This window comes from Ahaetulla prasina, chromosome 2 (genome assembly GCF_028640845.1).
Source record: "Ahaetulla prasina isolate Xishuangbanna chromosome 2, ASM2864084v1, whole genome shotgun sequence".
NCBI classification, from domain to species: Eukaryota; Metazoa; Chordata; class Lepidosauria; order Squamata; family Colubridae; genus Ahaetulla; species Ahaetulla prasina.
In genome coordinates this window covers 154,528,567-154,556,119 of record NC_080540.1, presented here as the reverse complement: position 1 = coordinate 154,556,119, position 27,553 = coordinate 154,528,567, and the positions used below count along the sequence as shown (strand labels likewise).

General features: G+C 42.4%; 1 protein-coding gene across 1 annotated transcript; it reads left to right on the top strand.

The window, feature by feature from the left end:
* The first annotated feature begins 1,307 nt into the window (after positions 1-1,307).
* Positions 1,308-20,560, top strand: GPD1 (glycerol-3-phosphate dehydrogenase 1). Its single transcript, XM_058167397.1, has 8 exons — positions 1,308-1,456; positions 3,892-4,069; positions 8,563-8,703; positions 10,020-10,158; positions 14,201-14,313; positions 14,602-14,835; positions 18,858-18,964; positions 19,420-20,560. Exons 1-8 carry the CDS (start codon positions 1,416-1,418, stop codon positions 19,514-19,516), a joined length of 1,050 nt encoding a protein of 349 aa, XP_058023380.1. The 5' UTR covers positions 1,308-1,415; the 3' UTR covers positions 19,517-20,560.
* The last annotated feature ends 6,993 nt before the right edge of the window (positions 20,561-27,553 follow it).

The following is a 27,553-nucleotide window of genomic DNA, read 5'->3' as shown; positions in this document are numbered from 1 at the left end:
CAACATGGTTATCCAGAGTAGAGCCTTTCTCTCTTTAAATACGAAACTAAGATATAGTATTTCAACAACATGCAAGTGAAGAATGAAAGAGGGTTCACTACTGAACCTGTTGCCGGGTGGTATTCTGAACCTTGCCCTCAGTACCCTGGAGTTTGATGAAATATGAACACAATGTTAGAAGGGCTCTCTTTGGCTTCGATTGTCCCATAGCCCCTAGTACTTAATTGAAGGATGACAGAATTGGCAGTTCTGAAAAGCAATTAGTGAAGCCTCTTGCAATGGAATACTGTAGGCCCCTTTGAAAGAGAAATAAGGCACAAATATAAACATTTGCTTAAAAACAAGTCAGAGATACCGATATCCCATCCTGTTAACATGATTCAACAAGAGTGACGATGAAATGTGACCATGCTCAAAAATGTCAGTCAGTCCTAAATCTTGTCATTGGATTTGAAACAGCAGGGTTTTTTTGTTTTGTTTTTTTTGGGGGGGGGCGGGGGGGGCAGCATTTAATACGCAAGATCCTTTTTCTCCACATTTCTCCTTCCTTGTACTGGCAATGGGTGGTTGGTTTGTTTTTGGGGGCAGATGTTATACAGCAGCCCCGGAGTGGCACCCCATCCTGCCCCCAGCAAGGAGCGCCCCGAAAAGTTATTTTCACGGGGAGGAACTAGGGTTGGCGATGTACAGCCGCAGGACCGTTTCATTAGCCGGGAGGGCGGGACATTACAAAAACCTGTCGGGACTGGACACATACACACACAAAGCCAGGAGGAACAAATTTTAATTCTACAGTAATGAGCATTTACTAATAAAGTAGCCAAATACGACGAAGTCCCTTTCCCTCTTAAATACGTTCACGTCGCAGGAATGCAGTCTCGTCCCTCGCTCTTTAGAGCAGCTTTAATTTTTTTTTTCCTTCCCCGAAACTCTTAACTAAATGTTTCCCTTCTTGCCCCAAACCTCCTTGAGAAGAGCGCTGGGCGGAGGAGCCGGGCGTGAGGGGAGCACACAGACGCGGAATGCACCTGAAAAAAATGAGGGGCTCCCCGTTGCGAAGCCCCCGGATGGCTCCGCTGTGGGGTCCCACCTGTGAGCCTGGCTTGAAAGGTGCGGGAAAAACTCCTTGGCCGATGTGTTGACCTGCCTGCCTCCCGCCCGTTTTGCCTAAACTTGGGTATGTGTGTGTGTGTGTGTGTGTGTGAGGAAAAATAAGGAAGGGAGGTTAACGGCGGTGCTTGGCGAGAGCGGTCGGCCTCCAGCAGAGGCTCAGCGCGCACCTCTCGGCAGCCCTGAGCGCCGTTTGTGGGGGGAAGAGCTGGTGGGCGGAGGGCGGGGCCGGCCAGCCGAGGGGTTATAATGCCTGCCGGGGCAGGAGCGCGGCTGCCGCGGCTCGGGATTCGGCGCTCACGGCCATGGGCGGAAAGAAAGTTTGCATCGTGGGCTCCGGCAACTGGTGCGTTGGGGCGGCCGGGCCTGGCGGAGAAACTGAGGAAGGGGCGGGGAGAAGAGAGCGAGAGCAGCGGCTTCAGAAAAGGGAGGCGGGGGAAGGGCTGGTGGGATTGTGGCCGGGGGTCGTCGTAAACTTCGGTCGCGGGAGGGACGAAGAGTTCTGTGGCGCCTTGAAGGTGGCCACGTTTCTTCTGGGCGTAATGGGCTTTCGCGGATTTGCGTGGCACTTCGTGCAAGGTGGCGAAACGGGCGCTGGTGACGTTTGCCTTGAGTGTGCCACGAAAGGAGCGCAGAAAGGATCTCGCCTGCGTGAAGGGGAGCTGGTAGACCCCCCCAATAACCGTCTGGAGCAGAGAATTTTCTGGGAGTTGAAGTCCACAAGTCTTAAAAGCTGCCAAGTTTGAAGACCTCTGGTCTTGAGAGAGGCAGGCTGCAGGTGTCTTAAGGAGTTCGAACTACGGGGCGCACCTCCGGTTATGTGCTTATGTTTCCGTGCCTGCAGAAACATAAGCACATAACCAGAGGTGGGGTGGGGTTTTTTTTCTGCTAAGGCGTATGCCTTGGCTTTTATGCATTTTGCTGCGAGATGCTTATGGGTTGAATATCGGGGAACAACGTTCCTTTTTCATTTCTCTGGAAAAGTTTTTCTAGGCCAGGGGTCAGCAGCAACCTGCGACTCTGGAGCCACATGGGGGTCTCTCACCCCTCTGCTGCGGCTCCCTGTCACTCAAAATATATGTCACAACCGTCAATGTGTGACACCTACCGGCATGCGATTTATTGAGCTTTACAACCCCGGTAGGCCAACCATGGATAAACCCAAGAACAGAAAAGTTTCAGAACGCAACTACATATGCTAATTTTATGGCACTCGAGAAATAGTCATGCACGGGAAGGGTTTTGTGGCTCCCGGTGTTTTCTTTTCTGTGGGAAACTGGTCCAAATGGCTCTTTGAGTGTTTAAGGTTGCAGATCCCCTGTTCTAGGTACAGCTTCGAGGCAGCGCAGCAGCTCCCGTTTGCACTTTTAATGCATTCAAGTTCTAGACTTGTAGTTCTATCCAGCAGAATTGGTTTCCCTCAACCCTTCCGGTGCCTTTTCCAGATACATAAGGGTCTCCTGGGTTGCGATGGCCCTCATCCTGGGTTTAGCAGAGCCATTGGCTTCACTAGCGTTGTTCATTATAAGACCGTGTATTATGGAACAGGTAGTGTTGCCACCAATAAATCTTTCCATACAGTTGTATAACAGAAAATTCTAGAGAATCCTTCAGTGTCATAGGATATCTAGCTACCGGTATATCTGGGTGAACTAAGGGTCCCATCTGAGTGGCTTTGATTTTGCTCTCAAGCTGTGCCCTCTTTGCCAGTTGTTCAGTCGTGGCAGTCCAGCTGGATCAGCCTCTTCCCTGAATGGTCTTTCTTTGGTTGCCCTTCAGTTCTGCCAAATTTCAGGTCCTGCGCTCTTTAGTAAGCAGAGACAGAGGAAAGTGAGCATTTAAACCCAACCTGTGTCTCCAGCACCAAACAATCAGCAGCTCTCTTCTTATTCTTCTTTCCCATTGACACAAAGATACCGTATGTATGTGGAGACAGCTGCTCTTTGGGTGTAGATAAAAAAAATGTGTGCCTTCTCCTGCTTGAAAACTCTTTCTCTCAGTGGTAGTAAAAGTATATGTTTCCAGAGTCCTCTCTATTCTTCCTTGATATGGATCAGGGGTCTCCAACCTTGGCAACTTTAAGTCTGGCTGGGGAATTCTGGGGAATTCTGGGAGTTGAAGTCCGCCAAGCTTAAAGTTGCCAAGGTTGGAGACCCCTGATATGGATGATCCGATGGGATTGGTGCATCTGTTTTTAATTTAGTTTTAAGCCCTTGGAGTTTTCTCCCTGTGTAAGGGCTCTGCAAAAAAACAAAAAACAAAAAAACCGGAGACTTTTATGGCATCTGAAAAGTAAATACACATAATTTATAACATTAAAATCCACCCTTTCGGATATCTGGACCTATTGACTAAGGGTCATCGTTCATGGCCAAAGCAAATTGTCACCAATTCGTGAAATATTTGCTTTTTCTTAGTCATGTTATTTCAATCTGGATCTGACTTTCCATGCAAGAACCACTCAAGCTGGCCACCGCATGATTTCCCAGCTGGTTTTGTGCCATATTATGGCACTAGGGCCTCCCAGGCTCTGCAGAACTTGCAACTCCCAGAAGCCCCAACCAAAATGGATAGCTGGAAGGGCTGCTAAATGGAACAGGACCTCCAGTTGCAAAAAAAAAGTTGAACTTTGAAAATAATCTCAGGGGGTTTGGTCTTTATGTTATGGTCCTTTCCAAGCTGAGACCCTTGCTAGAATTCTGGTCTTCCGGTGGAAGAATGTGGAAATACGTAGCCCAGGGAAGGAGGAGGGTTGCATCTCTGTCTCTCTTCCTGCTGCAGGGGTTCAGCAATTGCCAAGATTGTGGGCAGCAATGCAGCCAGACTGGATATGTTTGACACCACCGTGAAGATGTGGGTGTTTGAAGAAGAGATTGCTGGCCAGAAGCTCACAGAGATCATCAACACACAGCATGAGAACGTCAAGTATTTGCCCGGCCATAAACTTCCGTCCAATGTGGTGGGTTTGGCAAGTTGGAGGGGCAGCAGGAGCTTTTGGGGAACTATATCCTAAGTTAGAGCAAAACATAGATTTTTTTTTCTTGAGGCCTGCTTTTCAAATTAGATCATCACTGGGAAGTTTTATTTATATTTACTTTTATCTCACAGAAGGCATGACAGTAGTTTTATGATGCTACCAAGGAGAGCAGGATGGAATTGGAGGGGGGGGAGCATATTTTTCTGCTTTGAACAACTGCATGCACTCTATTTCCCCATATTACCTGGCTTCTCTATGTGTATTAACAATATCTGAAAATTCAGTACAAAGTTTTTCTTTAGTGTCCGTTCTAAAAATTGGTGGGAAATTGTGTTTCTGTTGCTTGGGAGATGCTGTATTCAATCCCTGAGGGCTAGGGTTATCACAAAACAAAACATATCCTGGGGCTTGGGTGCTCAAGGCCAGTAATATAAAACTTCTTTTAGAAAAATTAAAGTAAAATTTTAAATTAAATTAAAATTTAAAAAAAATGTATAGCCCCCAACACTGGTCAGAATGGCTTAGAACAATGAAAAATGAAGCATATAAAACATAAAAATAAAAAACAAGTTTTTAATAATTAAATCACAATTCATTAATGAAGCTGAATGTCATGTATGTACATGCAGACATTAAATAATGAACTTCCTGTCATGCATAATTGACACCGGTTGGGGCATCTCATCTTCAGAACAGGGAAGTCTGGTCCCACATATGATCCAAAAGCTTGGAGGTGAAATGTTGTTGAATTGTGCACTGGATCCATCCTTAAAAACTTGGAGTTTACAAAAAGATATTTCACTCTTACTGTGTTTATATTATTGCATTGTCCAGAACCTTAGGAAATGGCCTTTTACTGCAGCCCACTGAAAATGAGTCTCAGCCAGCCGATGGGGGTCACTCAAACCATCAAGCAGTACCTCCAGGATTTCAGCTGGAGAGAGTAAAATCTTCAACCAACCCTCTGAGGAGATGCTGGGACTGAATATAGAGCTCTGAGATTTAAAAGACATGCTCTATTAATTAGCCATGGCTTCACTCTACATAGTAGACTTCAGATTATCAGATGGACATCTATGAGTGCACAACTTCCTCCTTCCCTCTCAGTGATTCAACCATGTCTCAAATTACTACTAACTCTTGTTTAATTACCTGTCATTAATTACAGTCATTTTCGTAATGGCAAAACATGCCTCATAGCTATTGCTGAGAAGTACAATCATCAGCTCGAGTCCTAATCAGGAGTTGCACAGTACATAGCAAATCTCTCTTCTTTAATGTCATCTATCCTATAATGGCTAAAGGAAGAATTTGAGATATTCCCATCTTTAAAATGGACAAAATCCTGCTTAAAGCTTTAAAACTTCACATTTTAAGATAAGAACCAAAGAAGATGCTTCACTCTCTCTTAGTTAATTGAAATCTGAGGAGATCTTAAAGTTCTTGGATTTGGCTGGAGTTTAGCCAGGGTCATGGATTTATTCTCCAACTTAAAGATGAATAAGGGAATTTTTGCCAAAGTATTTCAGCTCCTAGTGACTTTTTGAAATCTTTAGTCATTATTATGCAAAATATATAATGATAAATACAAAAGGAAGGGTAAAAGAGAGAGATTTGATTGCAATAAATTTCAGATGACTCAATATTTGTGAGGATTTGAGTTTTTATTTCTAGTTTATTTTAAATTCCTTTAAAATCAAGCTTTTGCATCCACAAGGCAAAGTTTTATGTTGTTGCTGATCCTTGTTTTAAACAGCTGGGTTTTTTAAAAAAAATTTATCTGAATTTTACTTTGTTATTTTATTGGTTGTGCATGCTTTAATATTGGAACCTGCCACAGCCTTTAAGCTTTAGGAAGCTTCCACTAACCAATAATAGAAAATTGCTTAAGAAGGGGAAAATGAAGTTCAGCTATTTAGGAATGTCCAAGTGTTTATTCTATCTACTTATCTTCTTCAGTCTTCTGTGCCTTTTTAGAGTGTTGGATTATAGTTTCCATTAGTATACTAACTGAAACTTTGGGGTAGTTTTTGTTTTTTATTTTGTTTTCGGGGTGTGATAGTCTTTGAGTCAGTCTTAACTGCTGGCAACTGCCGGGAATTGTCCCTGCAGTTTTCTTGGCAAGGTTTTTCAGGAGTGTGTTTCTTGGCTTCCCTCCTAGGAGAGAAAGTGACTGGCCCAAGGTTACGCAGCTTGCTTTGTGACACCGCAGGACTAGAACTCACAGCCCCCCTCCCTCTCCCCAGGTGTCTTGTCCGGTATCTTAACCACTGGCCAGTTTGGTGCACTGGTTAAGACATCAGTCTAAAAACTGGAAGAGCTTGAGTTCTAGTTCAACCTTAGGCACAAAGGCAGCTGGGTGACTTTGAATCACTCACTTTTTCTCAGCCCTAGGAAAGTTTGCCAAAAATTAGACACGTTCTGTCTCAGGACACCCTTCTTCATTTTTTCTCTGCCATTAAAAGGCTTCTGGTGAATTCCTACCCAAGGCTCACCTCCTGCAGTGGGGCCTTGGCTTTGCCAGGAGCACAGCCTTAGATGGTTTGTTTTTTTTTAATTTGAATTTATATCCCGCCCTTCTCCGAAGACTCAGGGCGGCTTACATTGTGTAAGGCAATAGTCTCATCCTATTTGTATATTTATATACAAAGCCACCATGGTTGTAACTTTCTCTAAAAGCAACGCATGTGGGGTCCCCACTTTTGTTTTTTGCAAGAGTCTGCAGAAAAAAAGGATCTCTCACATTGGCTTTCGTGCTGTTGCTTTCATTCACTTCCTTTAAACTTACAGCGATCCTGCTTGATTTTTTTAAATACGAGCTGTTTTTTGCCGTTTTAGTATTTTGCTTTATTGAGGCGAGCTGCAATTTTGTTAAAAAAATAATAACGAACAGAAATTTACAAATAACATGAAAATAAAAAGGTGGATGCTATTGGTTACTAGTAAGGCTAGTTAGCTTGTAGGGATCACCCGCCCTGTCCCCATCCTGAAATCCTTTTAACACGCCCTGGCAATAGCAAAGCACACTCCTGCCTCTTCCAGCAGAAGGAAGATCCGGGAAGATGTTGCCTTGGTAACAAAAGTAATAAATAAACCTGTCACTGCTTAGCAATTAATTTGGTTTCCTGGAGCTTAGCAGAATGTCAAGGAAGCCCACTTGCTAGAGGAAGGCATTACAGCCATCTAAACTTTTGCAACAAAAGGCCATTGTGTACCTGCTTTTTTGAGTGTTTCAGTCCTGTGTTCTTTGGTATTGATGAATTGGGGCAGAACATAAATATTGCATTCAGTCCTCAGCATCTCCAAGGAAGACTAAAAACATTCCTGCCAAAAACAATGGAGAGTCAACATAGCCAATTCTAAGCTAATTGGTTGGATCTGTTGATGGTAATAAATGTTACCAGTGACATGAAGGACATCAAATTAGGAAGGGCAAAGGAAAGGCTCTTCCACTCTTCCTACTTCTTAAGTTGGATTTGCACCCTAGGACTCCTTTCAGCATCCCAGTAACGTGCCTCTGAAAGCTCTCCAGCCTATCAGTATCCTTTCCTAGCTTGGGGGAATAGAACTGGCTGGAATGGACGTCATGTCAGATTTGTTCTAGAATTCCAGCATGCCATTCATTCCTAGCAATCTGAATAAAATGGTCTGGCCACTAAGCTGCTGAAAGCAGTTGCACATGTTGCCAGTGCCTCCAACACTGCCTGTGTTCTTCTATGGGCCCAATTCCTTTTGGGACTCAAGCAGGGGTGAAATCCAGCAGGTTCTGACAGGTTCTGGGGAAGCGGTAGCGGAAATTTTGAGTAGTTCGGAGAACCGGCAAATACCATCCCGGCTGGTCCCAGAGTGGGGTGGGAATGGAGATTTTGCAGTATCCTTCCCCCTGGAGTGGGGTGGGAATGAAGATTTAGCAATATCCTCCCCCTAGAGTGGGGTGGGAATGGAGATTTTGCAGTATCCTTCCCCTGTCACACCCACCAAGCCATATCACGCTCACCAAGCCACGTCCACAGAACATGGTAGTAAAAAAAAATTGAATTTCACCACTGGACTCAAGTCTTTGGGATGACCTGACCAGAATGCTGTGACTTGCAAGGAGGATCAGGCTAAGAAACAAGTGTCTAGCATTTATGGTCTTCCAACGTGTGAGCAACAGCCGGTGAAATATTCAAGCATAATCCAGTGGAGCTGCTTCCTGGCTTGAGGCTTTCAATTTTGTTGAGTTCCCTGCTATTCATTACTATGACAAGTAGACACATAATAACTGCAGGCAAGCTGTGTAAATATATGGTTTGTATTATTTCCACAGGCCAGCATTCAAAAGCAATAGAGGGTTTCATGAATATATTGAGTGTATGCAAGTGTCCACCAGATGAGCCCATTTTTAGTTCCCTCTCTGTACATCTGCATGAAAGCAGAGTTCCCTCCTGGGCCAACAAGCTGACTTCTTTTTCCTGGCTCCTGGCTTGCTGCAGGTGGCTGTGCCTGATGTATTAAAAGCTTCCGCTGATGCAGACATCCTCATTTTTGTGGTGCCCCACCAATTCATCGGGAAGCTCTGCGAACAGATGAAGGGACATATCAAGAAAGAAGCAATAGGCGTCTCGCTCATCAAGGTGTGAGTGTGGCTGGGGTCAGGGTTGTGGGGATTAGCTGGTATGACCTTTGAAAGGAGTAATTGGAAGATTTGGCCAGGCTTTGCTGGGAGGGCATTTCACTATCATGCAAACGGATAGAATGAGGGAGATATCTGCAGTTACATATAACAGGGGTCTCCAACCTTGGTCCCTTTAAGACTTGTGGACTTCAGCTCCCAGAGTTCCTCAGCCAGCTTTGCTCTGGGAGTTGAAATCCACAAGCCTTAAAGGGACCAAGGTTGGAGACCCCTGACATATAGTTTAGTAAGGGTGCTCTTTTATTAGAGAGCTTCACTTGACTTAGCCACATGGCTCTGCCCTGAGTTCTGATCTCCAGTTCATGAAGGAAACATGAAGTTCCATCACCTCTCTGAGCATCCGGCAAAGACACAGTCTTCTCAGTAAAATGTCTGTTATTTTAATTCCTTCACATGGAAAGGAAGAATGGCTAGATTCAGAACCATTTCTGCAGTCTGTTTCCCACAATTACATTGCTAACAACCGCATGGTTAAACAGGGGAGGGGCTAATTGGTTTTAATGATTTTATTTTATTGATTTAAAATATTTCTATTCTGTTATGCCGGTGTGTGTCTCCTGCCAGCTAGATTAATTAGACTGTATTTATATGCAGTAATATAAATTGTGGCGCTATTCCAGAAACTATTCAGCTAGACTACCATGAGCTCCGAAATGCCAAGGTAGATGAAAATATTTTCAGCATACCAAGTTGGTGCAATGTTTAATTTATTTTGGAAACGAATAAAGGTAACTTAAACATTGCAAATTAGAAGGACCCATCCCTTTACAATTAAATCAGAAAACTCATTTTTGGTTCTCAGCAGTCACCTACCCACATCAGTTAATGGATGGCTCAAATCTGACTCCTCTACTCTTTTCCAATGGGTTTATTATAGTGTATGCTGCTACAAACCATTTAATCAGTAAATAGAGTGCTATTCTTGATAGGCAGTCACATCAACATAGTCAAAGAATGTGAAAGTTGTGAACAGTGAACTCAAGTGGCCACAAAACGTGAAAAGGGTAATCAGTTTCAAGCAGAGCAAGGATCTACTCTACTTGTGATATTTAGTGGCATCCTTATAATTTTAGCGAACGATATGATGATAAGAAATGAACTGCCTTTACAATCCTACATTAACCTAGGAATGCCTAGGAATGCACTTAAGTCCTGAATCTTACTGCTGGAGTGGCACTGAGCTCAGTCAAGCAGGACTATTGCGGAGTCTTTAGTCGAGTTAATTGATTCGACATGACTGGTATGTTTGGCTTGCAGGGTGTGGACGAAGGTCCTGATGGGCTGAAGCTGATCTCAGACATCATCCGCGAGCAGCTAAGCATTGAAATGAGTGTGCTGATGGGCGCCAACATAGCCAATGAGGTGGCAGCGGAGAAGTTCTGTGAAACTACCATTGGTAATGGACTTGAGTTTATGATTCATATGGAAACTGGAGACAAGTTGAAGATCAGTTCTCCAGATATGTGCTTTAAATGTTACGCTACACTCATAGGATGTTCCTCCACCCTTCATTGTGGATTTTAGTATTGGGACACTGTTGTAACGAAGAGCAGTTCCACCCAGACATATTACTAGCTGCTTCTGGGAAAGGAAGTTGGCCACATACCATCCCATACATTTAAGATGTACTTTTAACTCTTCCCATTGTGATGACACTAGTTCCACCACTCCTCCTGTGAGTAGCAATAGCAATAGCACTTAGACTTATGTACCACTTCACAGTGCTTTACAGCCCTCTCTAAGCAGTTTACAGAGTCTGCATATTGCCCCCAACAATCTGGGTCCTCATTTTACTGACCTCGGATGGAGGGAAGGCCGAGTCAACCTTGAGCCCGTGACAATTGAACTGCTGGAGTGAGCAGTAAGTGGCAGGACAGGGGAAGCCACCTTGCAGTTTCATAAAGTGCTTGTCTTCTCCTAGTAGAGAAGATTTGCACTAGCTGAGCCAACAGATTGGAAATCAAGGAACACACAGAATGTTCTCCCATGGTCTAGTGCTCTGCTTTGCTTTCTTAAAGGGAAAGGAACCAGGCTTGGTTCAAATAAAGAGAGACATTCTCAGACTAGTTAATAGGTAGGGAAAAAAATCTTCTCTCAAGATCTGTTACAGGCTCAGTCTATGTTGGATCAGGCCTGCAGTCTAGAGAGATTCCCCCATTTCTGCTAAGGCATAGTCGGGAGCTGTGCAGAGATGCACTTCCACTCTTCCGTCACTCATGTTCCTCCTCATTTTCTCTGGCATGCAGGCCTAAAGATACGTCGCATAGCAGCTAGAAAGCAAATGACAGCAACAGGTTGCGAGCCGGACAGTCCTGGCCACCTTCTCTCTTACTACATATCTGATATCAGGGGAAGGCAGTAGTAATATTAGACCCAGCCATGAGACCTTACACTGCTGCATACACATTTTCCAAAACCAGTTTGATCACACTGCGAGATCCTGTTGCATGATTGCCACAGGAGCTCCCGAGGCACCACAGTGCAATGCAATGCAATACAACTTTCAGAGTCATATTTAGGCTGGTTACAGCTCCCCTTCCCGCAATGAAGACTTGTAGCGCCTTCAGGATTAATAAAGATTCTTTCTTGACCCAAATGCCCTTCTGTTCCCCATTATAAAGCAAATGTTGATATTTGTTTGGATTTTCTCCTATTCCTCTTCTTGATAAATTATTGTCCAATAGTACCTTTTAGTTTGAGAGATCAGTTTGTTTGGAGTAAGGGAGGAAACCAATGCAGAAATCAGTTGTTAACAATCATCTTGACTGCATGTTTGTTAGCTAATCAGCTGGCTTTGAATGGTGCGGAGAATTCATTGCTTCATTTAGAATAAGAATGAATGAGCTGGAAGGGATCGCAGAGGTCTTCTAGTCCAGCCTACTGCTCAAGCAGGAAAACCTATACTATTTCAGATAAGTGACTATCTAGACCAGCGGTTCTCAACCTGTGGGTCGGGCCCCCGTTGGGGGTCGAATGACGATTTGCCAGGGGTCGCCTAAGACCATCGGAAATATGGGAAGTATACTTGCGAGTCGAAGAATCGCGCTCCAATGGTTGACTCCACAAGCCAGCTGCAGGCTCTTCAAATCGCTAGCCGAATTCGTCTTCAGGCGTGATGAATTAAAAAAGAGAGAAATCTTTGTTCTGATGTCTCCCTCTCAAGCCAGCTGCAATCACTCCCAATCGCTAGCCTAATCTGGCTTCAGGTGCGATAAACTTAATAGGGGAGGAGTCTCTGCTTTAATGCCTCCGTCCTCAAGGCAATCACAAGCAGTTCAGATCGCTAGCCAATACGGCTTCAGGCGTGATAAATTCAAAACGAAAATAATTTTACGGTTGGGGTCGCCACATCGTGGGGAATTGTATTAAAGGGGTCGCAGCACTATAAAGGTTGAGAACCACTGATCTAGACTCTTCTTAAAGATATCCAGTGATGGAGCGCCCACGATTTCTGGAGGCAAGCTGTTCCACTGGTTAATTGTTCTCACTGTGAGGAAGTTTTTCCTTAATTTCAGGTCACTTCTCTCTTTGATTAGTTTCCAATCATTGTTTCTTGTCCTGCCCTCTGGTGCTTTGTAGAATAATTTGATCCCCTCTTCTTTGTGGCAGCCCCTCAAATACTGGAATACTGCTATCATGTCACCCCTAATTCTTCTTTTCTTTAGACTAGCCAAGCCCAAATCCTGCAGACTTTCTTCATATGTTTTAGTCTCCAGGCCTTTGATCATCTTAGTTGCTCATCTCTTAACTTTTTTCAAAGTCTCAACACCTTTTTTGTAATATGGTGACCAAAATTGGTTGCAGTATTCCAGGTGTGTCATACTAGGGTTTTATAAAGCGGTACAAATACTTCAAGTGATTTCAAATTCTGTTACTGGTAAAGGACAGTATTTCATCTCTGGAAAAAAGCAGTCCTAACCACCCAAGATGTCTTTAGCTGTGTATGCATCTATTCTGCCCTGACTTTTCCTTGGCTCTCAAGGACCCAACATCACTTCTCTCTGCCTTTTTGACTGCTGACAGTTTCTAAGGGACAAGCCATGGCCTAATGATAGAGCAAAGCTCCAGATTTAACATATCACTATATCACTGTGCTTTCCTGCTTGTTTGGGGGAACTTTGTACATTTGATCAGCCCAGCTTTGACTGTCATTGGTAAAATCCCATCACATTTTTTTCTAGTATTGTCTTTTTTTCCAGGGCTGCTGGGTCTTTTGGTTTACTTAGGATGTTCTGGAGGGCTTTAGTTGGTTTGTGTGCTATGGTGATGCCATGGTTTTTGTTGTCTGTTGGTGGTTTCTGAGATTTTTTTTTTTTAATGTATGGCAGTTAAATGTCTATGGAGATTCTCAGTTATCCAGGTCAGGGGCGGATTACAAATCCCGTTGCTACCCGTTTGCTTGTGTGTGCACGTGGCACTTCTGTGCATGCGCAGAAGCATCGAGGCGGGTGGGCAGAGCCTCCTCCGCTACCGGTTTGCCCGATCTGGTGAGAACCGGTAGCAACCCACCACAGATCCAGGTCATGGTTGTCCCAAAGGTGCTTTTTCAAGAGGCAACTGGACTTTCTGATTTTTCTTTGAAGATGTTTTGCTTCTCATCCAAGAAGCTTCTTCAGCTCTGAAGAACCTAAAGAAGCTTCAGTTCAGTTCCCTCTTGAAAAAGCACCTTTGGGATATGTATGGCAGTGTTAACCTTTTTACCACTCGTGTTGGTTGGGCTATATTGGGTTGATAAAGTTGCACGGGTCTCCATCCGTTTTATTGGAAGATGTTGTATAGCTTATCTATTTCCTTACATCACAACCAACACAAGGATGGTGTGAAAAGGAAAAAGCCCTCCAAAACATCCTAAGTAAACCAAAAGATCAGCAGCCCCAAAAGAAAAGACAGGAGTCATCTACAACATACAGTTAAGAACTATAAGAGCCACTATGTAGGACAAACAGGCAGAAGACCAGCAGAGTACATCCGTGAACACCAACTAGCAGTTAGAACACATGATGAAAACTCCTTAATTTCATAACACATGGATAGACTTAACCATAGTTTCAACTGGGAAACAATAAGCATCCTAGATCAAGCCAAATCCAAAAATGCTAGAGTTTTCCTGGCACTCAAGCAAGTCAGCCATCAACAGGCACATAGAGATAAAGAACATCTATGTTATCAGCTGGCTTGGGGCTTCGATGGGAGAGTATCAGGGTGGAGGTGGTTGATACATTAACAATAGATCCCACCTCCCCTCATCCTACTCCTACCCTCCCCATCTTTTAAATGGGGTGCAGTATTTGGATCCTCACAGTATTATATCTTTATTTTTTAGCTTTTGTATATATAGATTTTATCTTTCTAAGATTGTAAGCCACCAAGGGTAACCCTATGGTAAGAGATATTTCACAAATAAATAAATAAATAAATAAACCTCCTGATTCTTTTAGGCTGCAAGAACCTACAGCATGGACAGATTCTGAAGGAACTGATGCAGACACCCAACTTCCGAATCACAGTGGTGCAGGAAGCGGACACAGTAGAGATCTGTGGTGCTCTCAAGGTATAGGAATTAACTTCCCCCTTCTGAGGACAGAGGAATGAAGCAAATCTCAAGCTATCATTCAGGAGGAGTTTGGTTAAGGCCACTATTTTCTCTACCAGGCCTGGAGATGGTAGGGAGCAGAGGAAAGCTGGTGCAGATACAAGATTAACTAGAATGTGAGGCTTTCAAATACAATGTCATCTCAGTGGGCTCATTTGTAACCGCTGTGTTGAATTGATCTGCAAAGCTAGCTAAGTACCAAACCTTTCCTGGTTATTAACCCTTTACGTCCCTTCTCTCTCCCAGAATGTGGTGGCTGTTGGAGCTGGGTTCTGTGATGGGTTGGGTTTTGGAGACAACACCAAGGCAGCTGTCATCCGTCTGGGCCTGATGGAGATGATTGCCTTTGCCAAGCTCTTCTGCAAGGGACCCGTCACTTCTTCCACCTTCCTAGAGAGTTGTGGGGTTGCTGATCTCATTACCACCTGTTATGGAGGCCGTAACCGTAAAGTAGCCGAGGCATTTGCCAAGACTGGCAAGGTAAGCAAGCCAAGCCATCAAGTTCGTTTTAGGATTTAGTAGTAAGATATGACTATATAAATCATAGTTTCTGGAATAAATCACTGTTGGTTGAGTCCACCCCAAAATGTCTGAGGCAGCAATTGTATCAGGGAGGGAGTGCTGGGAAATGCGCCAAGATTTATTTGGACATTTGACACAATTCCATCGCACACCTCATTATGTTCACTGCCACCTTTCCAGGTGTCCTCAACATTCTAATTTCTGCTAGTATGTGAGGGGGCAAATCGATTCCTTCTACAACCTTTTCTCTTCTCTTTGGAATGACTGTACCACCAGTGTGGCATGGCTTGTGGGGCAGTGGTGGATTCTAACCAGTTTTACCAGCGGTTCGCATCATGCACGCACTTTGTGCACGATCACCATATGCATGCTAGCTTTACTCACACATGCACCAAAGTCGTGTTTTGCACAAGCACATTGAGTAAAAAAACAGCTGAGGGATGGCAATCCACTCTGCCGCACCTTACAGCTGAACGAAAAACAAAGGAGTGAAGGTAGGTATAGAACGGGGGCGGGCGGGAGGGCCCAGCTGACGTTAGGAGCGAACCAGTTTGCTCTCATATCAAGATTTCCACTACCGACTCTCCCGAACCGGGGAGAACCGGTAGCAGCCCATCACTGTTGTGGGGACAGATGCATTAACCTAGTTCAGGGGTCTGCAAACTTGGCTCTTTTAAGACTTGTGGACTTCAACTCCCAGAGTTCCTCTGGTTGAGGAACTGGGAGTTGAAATTCACAAGTCTTAAAAGAGCCAAGTTTGCAGACCCCTGAACTAGTTGAATCATTTCACCAAGTGCAGCAACTTCTCAGAGCACTGGCCCATGACTAGGAACAGGCCTATTTTTAAATGGGGTCTTTGAAGGATGAACTTATATAGTAGTCTAGAACCAGAATGTGATACCTTGATCAAACAGCAACGTTTGAAAAATAGTTGAGACTCTTGAGGGCTTTGCCTAACTATAGGGAAAGGCATGGTGAGATCATGACATAATAGTTCAGCTCGCTTAAAAATGAAATACTACATGAGAGGAACAACTGGAAATATTAGGAGGTGGAAACGCACAATGGGAAACAAAAGGAACTTGAAAAAGGCATCTAGATTTGAAGGGCTTTGGATTTAAGGGCAGAAAGGACAGGAAAGATGTACTATAGCAACTGAGAACAGATTCCAGTTAGGTAGGTAGCTAGGTAGCTAGGTAGGTATCTGTATGAAACTCAGTGGCTGCCAAAGATTAATGGCTGAAGTGGAGATTTTTCCCCCTTGCAGTTTGCAAGTATTTCCTGAGCGTAATTCAGAGAGAGATTCATAGCTGCAATACTTGCTCTGCAAAGATATTGATACATTTTGCCAAGGGCCTGGGGAATATATAATTGTTGCAGTGTTCTGATTGCAACACTGAGGATTTCACAAAAACTAGTATTTATGTCAAATTTGAATTGCAGAGGTCAAGGCCTGGAGCCGGATTGCAAGGTCAGTAAAATTTGGCTGAAAGAAGCCTGACATCAGAAGTGGCTGAAAAGCATAGAAAGAGTAAATACCTTGGTTTCAGGCAGCAAGGCTGTTAGTGAACCAATATGTGGTGGCATAACGTAAGCTTCTTCGCAGTGATGCAGAAGTTGAAAAGCATCTTTTAGGTGGCATAGAGCAAGGGTCTCCAACCTTGGTCCCTTTAAGACTTGTGGACTTCAACTCCCAGAGTACCTCAGCCAGCAAAGCTGGCTGAGGTACTCTGGGAGTTGAAGTCCACAAGTCTTAAAGGGACCAAGGTTGGAGACCCCTGGCATAGAGGATCTTCTGCAATAAGTGAGAAAGGAATCCTGTATCATGTCTCCTGAAACTACAGGGGGTACAACTTGAGTTCATCCTCTTTGATCTGGTCCTAAATGAGAAGTAATTCTAAACTCCGGCCTTGGAGAGGACTGGCTAATTTCATGAACATTATTTTTTAAACTCCAAAATAGAAACATTGATCTGCTATAAAGCAACAACATGCAATCTCTGGGTGGCTGGAGACCATGTGTATTAATTTTTGAGGAGAAGGAAGCCTGCACTGAGGAGATGATGATGAGGTCACTGGGGCTAGATTATGCATCTAGGTGGGAAGAGGATTTCTTTTTTTATCATGCCTGAATATTTAAATTATATTAAGACTATTTTAGGATGATGCAATTTTCATGAATTTCCTGGTTACTGTACAGGGACTGGGGCAGTGGTACACATGCACTAAATTATACTTACAGTTCTGTGCAACTAGGTTGACCACTGTTGTGGCTCCACCATCCCCCCCCCGGCCTGGCCCCCTGCCAGAGAGTGGCTCAGAGAGTGAGGGGGAAGGGCCGTCAGGGCTCCCTTCTGCAGAGCCAGCTTCCCTAGCTCAGCTCCAGGAGCCAGAGGCAGGCCAGGTGGAAGAGGTGATGAGGCCTCTGTCTCCTGTATCTCCCCCCACCCAGGAAACGCTTCCAGACCCAGCTGAGGACAATCAGTCCTGGTTAGATCCCAGGTTTCGTAGACAAGAGAGGCGGGAACAACAGAAGCAGGGGTGGGGCAGGCCTAGAAAGTGCTGAGTCACGGAGCCACACCCCACAGGGTATAAAAGCAGGAGGGGCTGCTATACTGCTTTGTGACGAACAAATCAAACTGCCTGGGGAGAACTTGAGCTGAAGTGCTGTTTATTCCTGACTTCCTGGTTGACACGCCAGCATCAAGAAAAATAACAGAAAAACCTTGGCAGATGCTCGCTGGGTTGCTGCCAGAGCTGATAGGTGCCGTTGACTGAATTGCCGGCTAATTGAGTCATTTCTTGTGCCTCCCAGACTGAGGTGGGGGGATAGAACAACCACTCTAAGAAGAGTTATCCATTAATGTTTGTCTTATGTTTTACTACTGCTACGACTTTTCACAAACAATCCTGGAAATCATGGTCATTAAGGATGCCAAAACCTGTACTTTAGTGTTCTCTAGATCAGGGGTCTTCAAATTTATATAGTATATACAAATATAGAAAGAATATAGAAGGAATTCTGGGTATTGAAGTCCACAAGTCTTAAAGTGGCCAAATTTGGAAACCCCTGATCCAGATCATATATGCAAGCATAGTTTTTTATTACTAAACCATAGGCTGCAGGAGAAGCAAAGACATGTGGAGTTTAGGTTTGTCCAAAGCAAAGTAAGCCACTGTAAATTTTTCCCTTAGGGAGTCACCAAGAATAGAATAGAATAGAATAGAATAGAATAGAATAGAATAGAATAGAATAGAATAGAATAGAATAGAATAGAATAGAATAGAATAGAATAGATTTTTTTATTGGCCAAGTGTGACTGGACACACAAGGAATTTGTCTTGGTGCATATGCTCTCAATGTACATAAAAGAAAAGATACCTTCATCAAGAATCATAAGGTTCACTTAAGGATAGTCATAGGGTAAAAATAAGCAATCAGGAAACAATATCAATATAAATCATAAGGATACAAGCAACAAAGTTACAGTCAAACAGTCATAAGTGGGAGGAGATGGGTGATGGGAACGATGAGAAGATTAATAGTAGTGCAGATTTAGTAATAGTTTGACAGTGCTGAGGGAATTATTTGTTTAGCAGAGTGATGGTGTTCGGGAAAAAACTGCTCTTGTGTCTAGTTGTTCTGTTGTGCAGTGCTCTATAGCGTCGTTTTGAGGGTAGGAGTTGAAACAGTTTATGTCCCGGATGTGAGGGATCTGTAAATATTTTCACAGCCCTCTTTTTGACTCGTGCAGTATACAGGTCCTCAATGGAAGGCAGGTTGGTAGTCATTGATTTTTTCTGCAGTTCTAATTATCCTCTGAAGTCTGTGTCCGTCTTGTTGGGTTGCAGAATCAAACCAGACAGTTATAGAGGTGCAGATGACAGACTCAATAATTCCTCTGTAGAATGGCTCAATAAAAGCTACTTGGAAAATCCAGACCATCACTCACAAGTAGGGCTTTATCTTGTATTTCACAGTCTATCGAGCAACTGGAAAATGAGATGCTCCATGGACAGAAACTGCAGGGTCCTCAGACATCAGCAGAGCTGCATCACATTCTGAAACACAGGAATCTGACAGACAAGTGAGTTCAGGAGCCTTCCTTCCCATTTCGCTTGGCATCAGTAACTGGGCTATGCTGACACCCTGCAAATTTGTGTGATGAGTAGTTGGCCAGTTTGTAGAATGGTTAGCCAGTTAAACAATATGTGACTAGCAACTACCAGCTCTTTAGTCAATTAGTCAATCATTCAGGACATTAGCATTAGATTATAGATACCCAGGCTATCTTGATTAATAAACAAAAGTTGTCATTTCTATATAGGAGGAAATGTCATCCTGGTTTATTTACTATAACTGTATCTACCTGAAAGAAAGTCTAGTCCCCCCCCCAAAAAAAACAACAACTCTGTAATGAAAAATAATTTTGTTCTTTCTGTCTAGCCTTTCTTGTGGGATGGAACATTTAAGAAAGGTTCTCTTTTGGTCTCTTTTTAATCATTTTTCTTCAGTTTGTTACCTGTATCTTTTCCCTTGCAGATTCCCACTCTTCACTGCTGTCTATGAGATCTGCTACAAAAACAAACCCGTTTCTGAGTTCATTACATGTCTTCAGGACCACCCTGAACACTTATGACTGCCTTTAATGTCTCTCCAGCAAGAAGTAGAAAGATCTCTCTCCCCACCAACTTCACAACTGCCACCCTAACAAGGGAAAGGAACCAACAACAACCATGGCAGTCTAAAGCAAAGCATGCTTGCGAGGCGTCCAATGCTCACCAGCCATAGAACTCTGGATCAAAGGAGGAGATTCCTATCCTTTTCCAGGCCTGACTTCGGTATCTGCTGAATTGCCTAGTCTGACAATCCTGCTTGTCTCATTAGCTCTCAGTTCTTGTTGGAGTAAACCCCCTCCTTCCTCTCGTAATATCCACAGCCGTTTTGGCCCTTACCTTCTCTCTTAAAGAAACATTTCCTTGCCCTGCCTCATCTCTGCTCCATTTCTGTGATCTGAGTTTAACTGGGTTCAAACTGGATTCTTGATAGTTTTACTTGGCTAAAAAGCCTCTTAAAACCATGGAGTAAATTCTTATTTTGCACCTCAGATCAGAAGTACTGTACCAGCCATATTTAATACTAAAAGCTAATTCCAGGGTCCTTTTTTCAAGACAAGGCACAAAATCTCAGCCGCCTTGATATCTATCAGTATGGGAAAGCTCATCATGAATGTGAATGTTGTTATTTTGAAGAATAAATCTTGAAATGAGAAATGTTTGATTCCTGACCTCTGGACTATACACAGGCCAAGACTGAGGGGATGATACTAAACTCTCAACAGCATGGATTTTGAAAGGGAAAGCGGAAGAATCAACATAGAAGGAATATTTCAACACGAGAAATGTAGTTCATCTTTATACAGGAGCTTAAACTGTCTTTTAGATGAGAAGTTAAGAAAGTGAAGGAGAGGCATTTGTAATACAAATACAAAATTCTGGCAAGTAAATGGATGCCCTCTTCAGTCATGGGAAAATACCCTTAATATGTATTCTTGGAGGCTGAGGTCACATTTGAGAATGTCCTATTAAATACAGTTAAGTCTTAAGAATTTACTGTACTTGCTATACTTGCTGCATCGGGGATCTTCTGAATTACTGTAATGAATTAAAACGGTAATGCTGTCCCTTCAGAGATTTCCTTCATTCTGCACTTGCTATAAAATGGAGATTCTCATGATTGCAAGATCAGAACAAAAGAGAACACAAAGTCCCTGGATACCTCCTGTTCCGTTAGCTTTGTGCCAGAAAAGTTCTCAGGGCAGAAGCTTTTAGGCTCCAGACTTGGCATTGGAGAATAGAAGGGCTGGGAAGTGGCTCACCAGGCTAATGCAGCCTGTTATTAACACACAGCTGCCTGCAGTTACAATTACTGCAGGCTCGAGTCCCACCAGGCCCAAGGTTGACTCAACCTTCCATCCTTTATAAGGTAGGTAAAATGAGGACCCAGATTGTTGGGGGGGAGGGGCAATAAGTTGACTTTGTATATAAATATACAAATAGGATGAGACTATTGCCTTACACAATGTAAGCCGCCCTGAGTCTTCGGAGAAGGGCGGGATATAAATTCAAATTTAAAAAAAGGTGGATTTCCTAATGGCAAAAGGCTTTCCCACCATTTTTGCTAGATGTCTTTCCCCTTTCTGAAGTGAACTTCTCAGTCCTGCCTGTCTCCCAATAGCAATTTAATCTGCTGATGGGGCAGAAGTCATGCCTTTTATTAGACACTCAAGACACTCTTTGACCTTTTTATTCAGTCAGTTAAAAGAATGAAATTAAAGGGGAGGGAGGAGAATATTTGTGGCCTTACAATGTCTGTCAGAGTGAATTCATACGATTCATACAATTCTAGAAACGTCTCTAGAATGTATGTAATTGAAAGCACAATTATTATATATCTTGTAAAAATAAATTCCACACACACCCCAGAGAAAATCAGGGAAAACTCTTTATGTGAGGGTATGAAATAATATAACATCATGCTATGAAAATTTAAGGGAATTTGGATTATCAAATGAAACAAACAAAATGTTAAAAATTTAGGATATTTATGTAGTTACTTACCAAGCACATCTAAATTATATTAAAATAACCAAAATATCTCCCCAAGGCATGTCACAACTTTTGAGCACCCCTCATGGTTTGAAATCGAAAGTTGAAAAATTTGACAGGCCCTAAAGTCTTATAACACTTCCAAAGAGCCATAACCATGCTAGAGGGACTTCTTCCAAGTTATCCTCAGTGTTATCTCAAAAATTATTCCTCCCCTCCCCCCCCCAAGAAAAAGACAACAGATAGTTACAGTCAAGTAATTAGTTTGAGGAGGACCTCCTGCCAAATGAAGAATGATTTCAGCCATGCTTTTTCAGCAAGATGGTCTACAGAGGACTATCTTAGGGCATTCTTAATTTCAGCCTGTGTTCTCTCTTTCTTTTGGTTTAGCAAAAGGACAAGGCACACTTCTACATAGCAAATTTTTGTAGGGAACCACTAAGTGACCCTCTACATCAAGAACAGACACACATCCCTGGTGAATCATTTTTCCAAATGGCATTTAAAAGCAGGTCTTGGCAACGTATTCATTACGCAGGTCAGAAAACATACATGGGATTTTCACAGAACCATAAAATCAGTCTTTGCCCCAAGAGGATTTTTATCAAAATTTCAAAAACTGGAAAACATGTACTTCTATTGCCACATTTAACAAAAATAGACTTTTTTAAAAAAAAATACCAAATTTCTCTCTGCATGCCAACTGCTCTTGGGTCTTCGGGTATGTACTGAAGAATATTGCAGCCAATTAGCTTATGAAATGTGATTAACCAAATGCCCTTTTTATATGAAACTTGAACAACTTGAGCCATGCTCACAAATGACTTATCTGATTGATGTTTGTTATTATAATTGTCTTGAACAAGGCACCACGGATATCATCCAAGTATTTAGGGCTATCAATTGGATAGGGATCTTTCTACTAAAATTATCCATATGGAGCAGGGATTTAAGATATAAGTAAATGTTTCTGAACCACTCAATGATAAATTCCCAAATTCTTTTGGTACTTACTGCTTATGAAAGCTATAGATTTGCTTTTTAATCTGACAATTCTAACTGGCTTTCAATTGTACCAGTAGTTGGGGGGGAAATTATCTTAATGCTGACCACAGCTGAGAAATAACATTTACTTAAGAGAAATGATGAAGTGCCCAAACAGAGAAAGCTGTGCTCTGAAATACTCCTACATCTAGATGGCAATTCTCCTGCCCTTTGCTGTTGCTATAAAAAGTTCCCTTTGCCATTTGGAGTTATGTTCTGCCAGCACAGCAGTCTGTTAAGGGCTGTTTTCAGTCTTGGGTTAAAAAAAAAACCGGACAGTGTACGCTAGACAATCCAGTATTTGTTGAACTTGGGAGAATAAAGGCACCAGAGTTAGACCCCTTCTTCCTCAGAGAAGCAGACAGTTCTCAGAATCTGCAAATGATCATTTAATCAAGCAAAAAACTGCATCACAAGGCTGCATATTTTTAGAAGGTGTAGATCTGTTTAATGAAAGACAGGGTTGAGAAGACAAAATTACCCTCTTTCACTGTTTCCAAGGTGAAGAATATGTAAAACTGTCTTTTTTTAAAAAAAAAAAGCAAGCATCATGCTAGAACAGATCTAGAGAAGCGTGCATAAACAAGCCTAAACAGATCTTGTTCTCTGTGAACACATAATTAAATATATCCTTACACTTCCATGACAGTTCCTTGGAGACAGAAGGGAGATAATTAATACAAGGCACATGAGCAAAACTACGTGCTCCGAATTATGAATGTAGGCCTCAAGTTTTTGAGATGTAGTAAGTATCTCTCAGTATGCATGTAATTTCAAGACTTCTTCCAAGTAGACATCCATGGTATCTAGAAAGAGATGGGGTGGGGGGTCCAGAGACAGACTCTTGTTGCAGCAAAATAATGTTACCAATTTTCCTTCCAAATCACCATATCCATTTCATATATTTCACTGAGCTGAGAGGCATAACTAGAGAAGTATTGAATGGCTCTGGAATGGCAAAAAAAAAAAAAGCTTTTAGGGTAGCTATAGGTAGTCCTTGCATAACAATGATAACTGGGACCAGAAATTGCATCGCTAAGCAATATGGTTGTAAAGTGTGAGGTCACATGATGACGTTGCTTAGCAACAGCAGTCCTGGCACTCCCCTTTGTGGTGCTTGAGCAAGCCCATCCTCACAACTTCCACAAACAAAATCAATGGGGAAGCCGGTGGGAAACTGCAAGTCCCAGGTAGCTTGCAGGCAAGCCAGAGGGCAGATAGGTGGCTGCTGCTAGGTGAGGGAGCATGCAGAAAGGAAAGATTCAAAGATTCAATAAAGAAAAAGAGTGCCAGGAATAGGATATCATAAAAGAAAAATTAAAAGTGAATTATCACAAATGATGATCATGTGACTGTGGGACACTGTGGATATCATAGATGCACACCAGTTGCCAAATATCCGTATCCTGTGACAACAGTGACACTTGGACAACTGCAACTTCAAGGACTGGTCATCAATCTCCTTTTTCAGAGCTGTCATTACTTCGAATAATCACTGAACAAGTGGCTGGCAAGCAAGGACTATCTGTATTGACTTGGCAAATAAAATGGGTTTGACTAATGCATTTTTGGAACAGGAAACAGCACTAAGTACATTTTTATTAAACTATTTCAACTCTTCCTTTTTAGTGAATGCAAAAGCACAAGCAAGCCCTTGTAGATACAATGAGGCTGGCTACTACATAATGGGAAACGAGGTGCTAGATGCAATGTACTCTATTACTGTTAATTGCTGTCAAAACATGGTAGTCCTATGGTAGGGCTGTCAAATTTCCGGCTCATGGGCCAGATGCATCACATGCTGGCCACGCACATGCCCGGTTTAGCGAAGGGGGAAAATATATATCATGTGATGCTGCCGTGATGATGTGAGTTTGACACCCCTGCCCTATGGATAATTATTTCTAGAATGACATCTATCACCTTGCTGATCTTTCCTTTTTGCATTTTCTAAGCAAAATATCTTTCTCTAATCTTTCTTTTTGCATCATGTGTCCAAAACAGGAAAATTATAGTAGTTGTATGTTTAAGCCTGATTTCCTCCAATAATGATTGATTTGTTCACCAGTATACAATGGTACCCATTGTACCCTTCACCAGCAAATAATTCTGAAGAATTGATTTTATTCCCAACTTATTTCTTCATTGTCCAATTTAAGACAGTGGCATGTTATCATGTCTAATTTTGCCCTTATCAAGACTTCCTCAGTATATTATTAATTTCTAGAGATGTGACAATATTAGACTGTTGTAACAAAAAACATGTTCTTGGAATATTTAGCTTTTACTTTAAAAGTTCTTGTAACTTTTTTACTTTTATATTATTCCTAGCGCTTTGTCACAGTGAGGATTGTACTGATGTAAGTAGCATCAAATTTTTCCCAATCACATTAAAGATACGTTACAATATTAATAATATTTGACACATTTTAAGGCAGTGCATTTTCCATGTATGTTAACCATATCCCATCATAAACAAAAGGACTAAGGCATGGCTTAAAGGATGTCGTTTTGCTCATTGGAGGATAGCAGCCGGACCATGTTTATGCTAGTTTCAAGTAAATGTTAAAGAAATATGAAATATCTGAGTATTAAAATTCAGTCTCAGTCAAAAGAGGCTTGGATGAAATAGAGCCGCCGAAAAATTCACCTCCACCACATGGTGGGAACAAAGAGAGTCTCTTGCGTCCTTGCAGCATCCGGATTTTTGCAGCTCTAACATGGACAGTAGCCGTAATACTATTCCGGACCGATGCTAGGAAAATCTACAAGTAATCGTAAAAATATCGTGGCAATAGCATCCGTTTTGTTATAATGTAAACGTGGGCCAACTCTTCACACCTCAGTCATAGTGGTGATGAATGCACCGTCAGAGAGACCTGGAAGACCAGTTTAGGGATAAAGCATCACGGACAAAATCTACCTATGGTATACGGTTGCTAGAAGTCGTAAATGACTTGAGGGTACCTCAGCATAATCTAAGAGTCCTCACTCACTAGGATAAAACAGCCTATGCAATACCTTTCTGTTACATATTGAAATAAATAGCTTAACTCAGGGGTCTCCAGCTTTGGCATCTTTAAGCCTGGTGGACTTCAACTCCCAGAATTCCCAAGCTGGCTGGGGAATTCTGGGAGTTGAAGTCCTCCAGGCTTGAAGTTGCCAAAGTTGGAGACCCCTGGCTTAACTAGTTGCTGAACAGTGGGGACAGAGAATTAACTGATATAGAAAATTTCTGTCCCCAGCAATCGAAAACTAAAAGGGTTATCAGTGCATGTAACATAGATGTCTGTATGGGTAAGACTATCAACCATGCTATCAAGCAAAACCAAGCATTTAACAGTGAGTGCCGTACCATGTGCACTAAACCAACAGGTGGCAAGAAAGTAGGGGCAGTCAACACAGGTTATGTAGACAGTAAACACAAGATCAATCCAAATGGACTCAAATGTCTATACACCAATGCACAGAGTATGAGGAATAAACAGGGTGAATTAGAAATCCAAGTAAATGAGGGTAGATATATTGTTGCCATTACGGAAACTTGGTGGGATGAAACTGACAAATGGAACATACAACTAGAGGGATATAAATTATTTAAAAGAAATAGACCAAATAAAAGAGGAGGTGGAGTTGCACTATATATAAGAAATAACTACATCTCTACAGAAATAGAGCACAACAATGATGAAAATCATCTTGAATGTATTTGGGTCAATATAAAAGGGTGAAAACGATATTGCCATAGGTCTATACTATAGGCCACCCAACCAAACAGAGGAAGTAGATGAACTTTTGCTAGTCAGCTAACTAAGGTATGTAGGAAGCACATCACAGTAGTAATGGGGATTTTAACTACCCTGACATCAACTGGGAAACAAACTCTGCACCAAGTGGAAGATCCAACAGGTTCCTAACAAACCTAGCAGACAACTTTGTTTCCCAAAAATAGAGAAGGCGACAAGGGATCAGCCATATTGGACTTAATTCTCACTAACAGAGATGAAATGATAGAAGGTGTTGAAGCTACAGGAACCTTGGGGCAAGTGACCACGCAATATTGGAATTCGACATTACAAATACAAGTAGTAGAACAAAGTCAAACTAGAGTCTTGGACTTTAAGAGAGCTAATTTCAATAAACTTAGAGAGAGCTTGAGAAGGATTCAATGGATGAGAATCCTCAGGGGGAAAACAACCCAAGAAGCTTGGGAAATTTTGAAAAGTGAGATTATAAAAGCACAGTCTAACACAATACCAACGAAGAAGAAAATAGTAGATCACAAAAGAAACCAGCATGGATGCATAAAGAACTATCTGACAAATTGAAAGACAAAAGGACAAATATAAAAAGTGGAAAGAGGGGCAAATAACTAAGGCAGAATATCAGCAACAGCCCGAGCCTGTAAAGATGAAGTGAGGAAAGCTAAGGCTCACAATGAACAAAGGCTAGCGACAAAAGTAAAAATAACAAAAAGCTTCTTCCAACATGTTAAAAACAAGAAAAAAGTCAAGGAAACAATTGGCCCATTGCTGGGAGAAAGTGGCAAGAAGATGACAAGCAACAGGGAGAAAGCAGATCTACTTAACTCATATTTTGCATCTGTCTTTACACAAAAGGAAAAACAATCCAACCTATCAAAACAGCACTACAAAAAACAGATTAGAAACACAAGTTAAAATAGGGAAGAAAATGGTAAGTGAACACCTGTCTACCCTAGACGAGTTCAAATCACCAGGACCGGATGGATTACACCCCAAGGTTCTGAAGGAACTGGCAGACGTGATCTCAGAACCACTGAACTATATCTTTCAAAGATCCTGGAGCACAGGGAGCTGCCAGAGGACTGGAAAAGAGCTGATGTAGTTCCCATCTTCAAAAAGGAAAAAACAGATCCAGGAAACTACAGACCTATCAGTCTGACCTCAATACCGGGGAAGATTCTGGAAAAGATAATCAAGCAACGAATCACCGAACACCTAGAAGCAAACAAAGTAATAACCAAAAGCCAACATGGGTTTGTC

Bases quoted from the DNA above. Each gene is read 5' to 3' on its own strand.
- GPD1 (XM_058167397.1), top strand. From the start codon at position 1,416: ATGGGCGGAAAGAAAGTTTGCATCGTGGGCTCCGGCAACTG. The intron at 4,070-8,562 runs GTGGGTTTGGCA...GGCTTGCTGCAG, and splicing joins ATAAACTTCCGTCCAATGTG to GTGGCTGTGCCTGATGTATT. The intron at 14,836-18,857 runs GTAAGCAAGCCA...TGTATTTCACAG, and splicing joins CATTTGCCAAGACTGGCAAG to TCTATCGAGCAACTGGAAAA.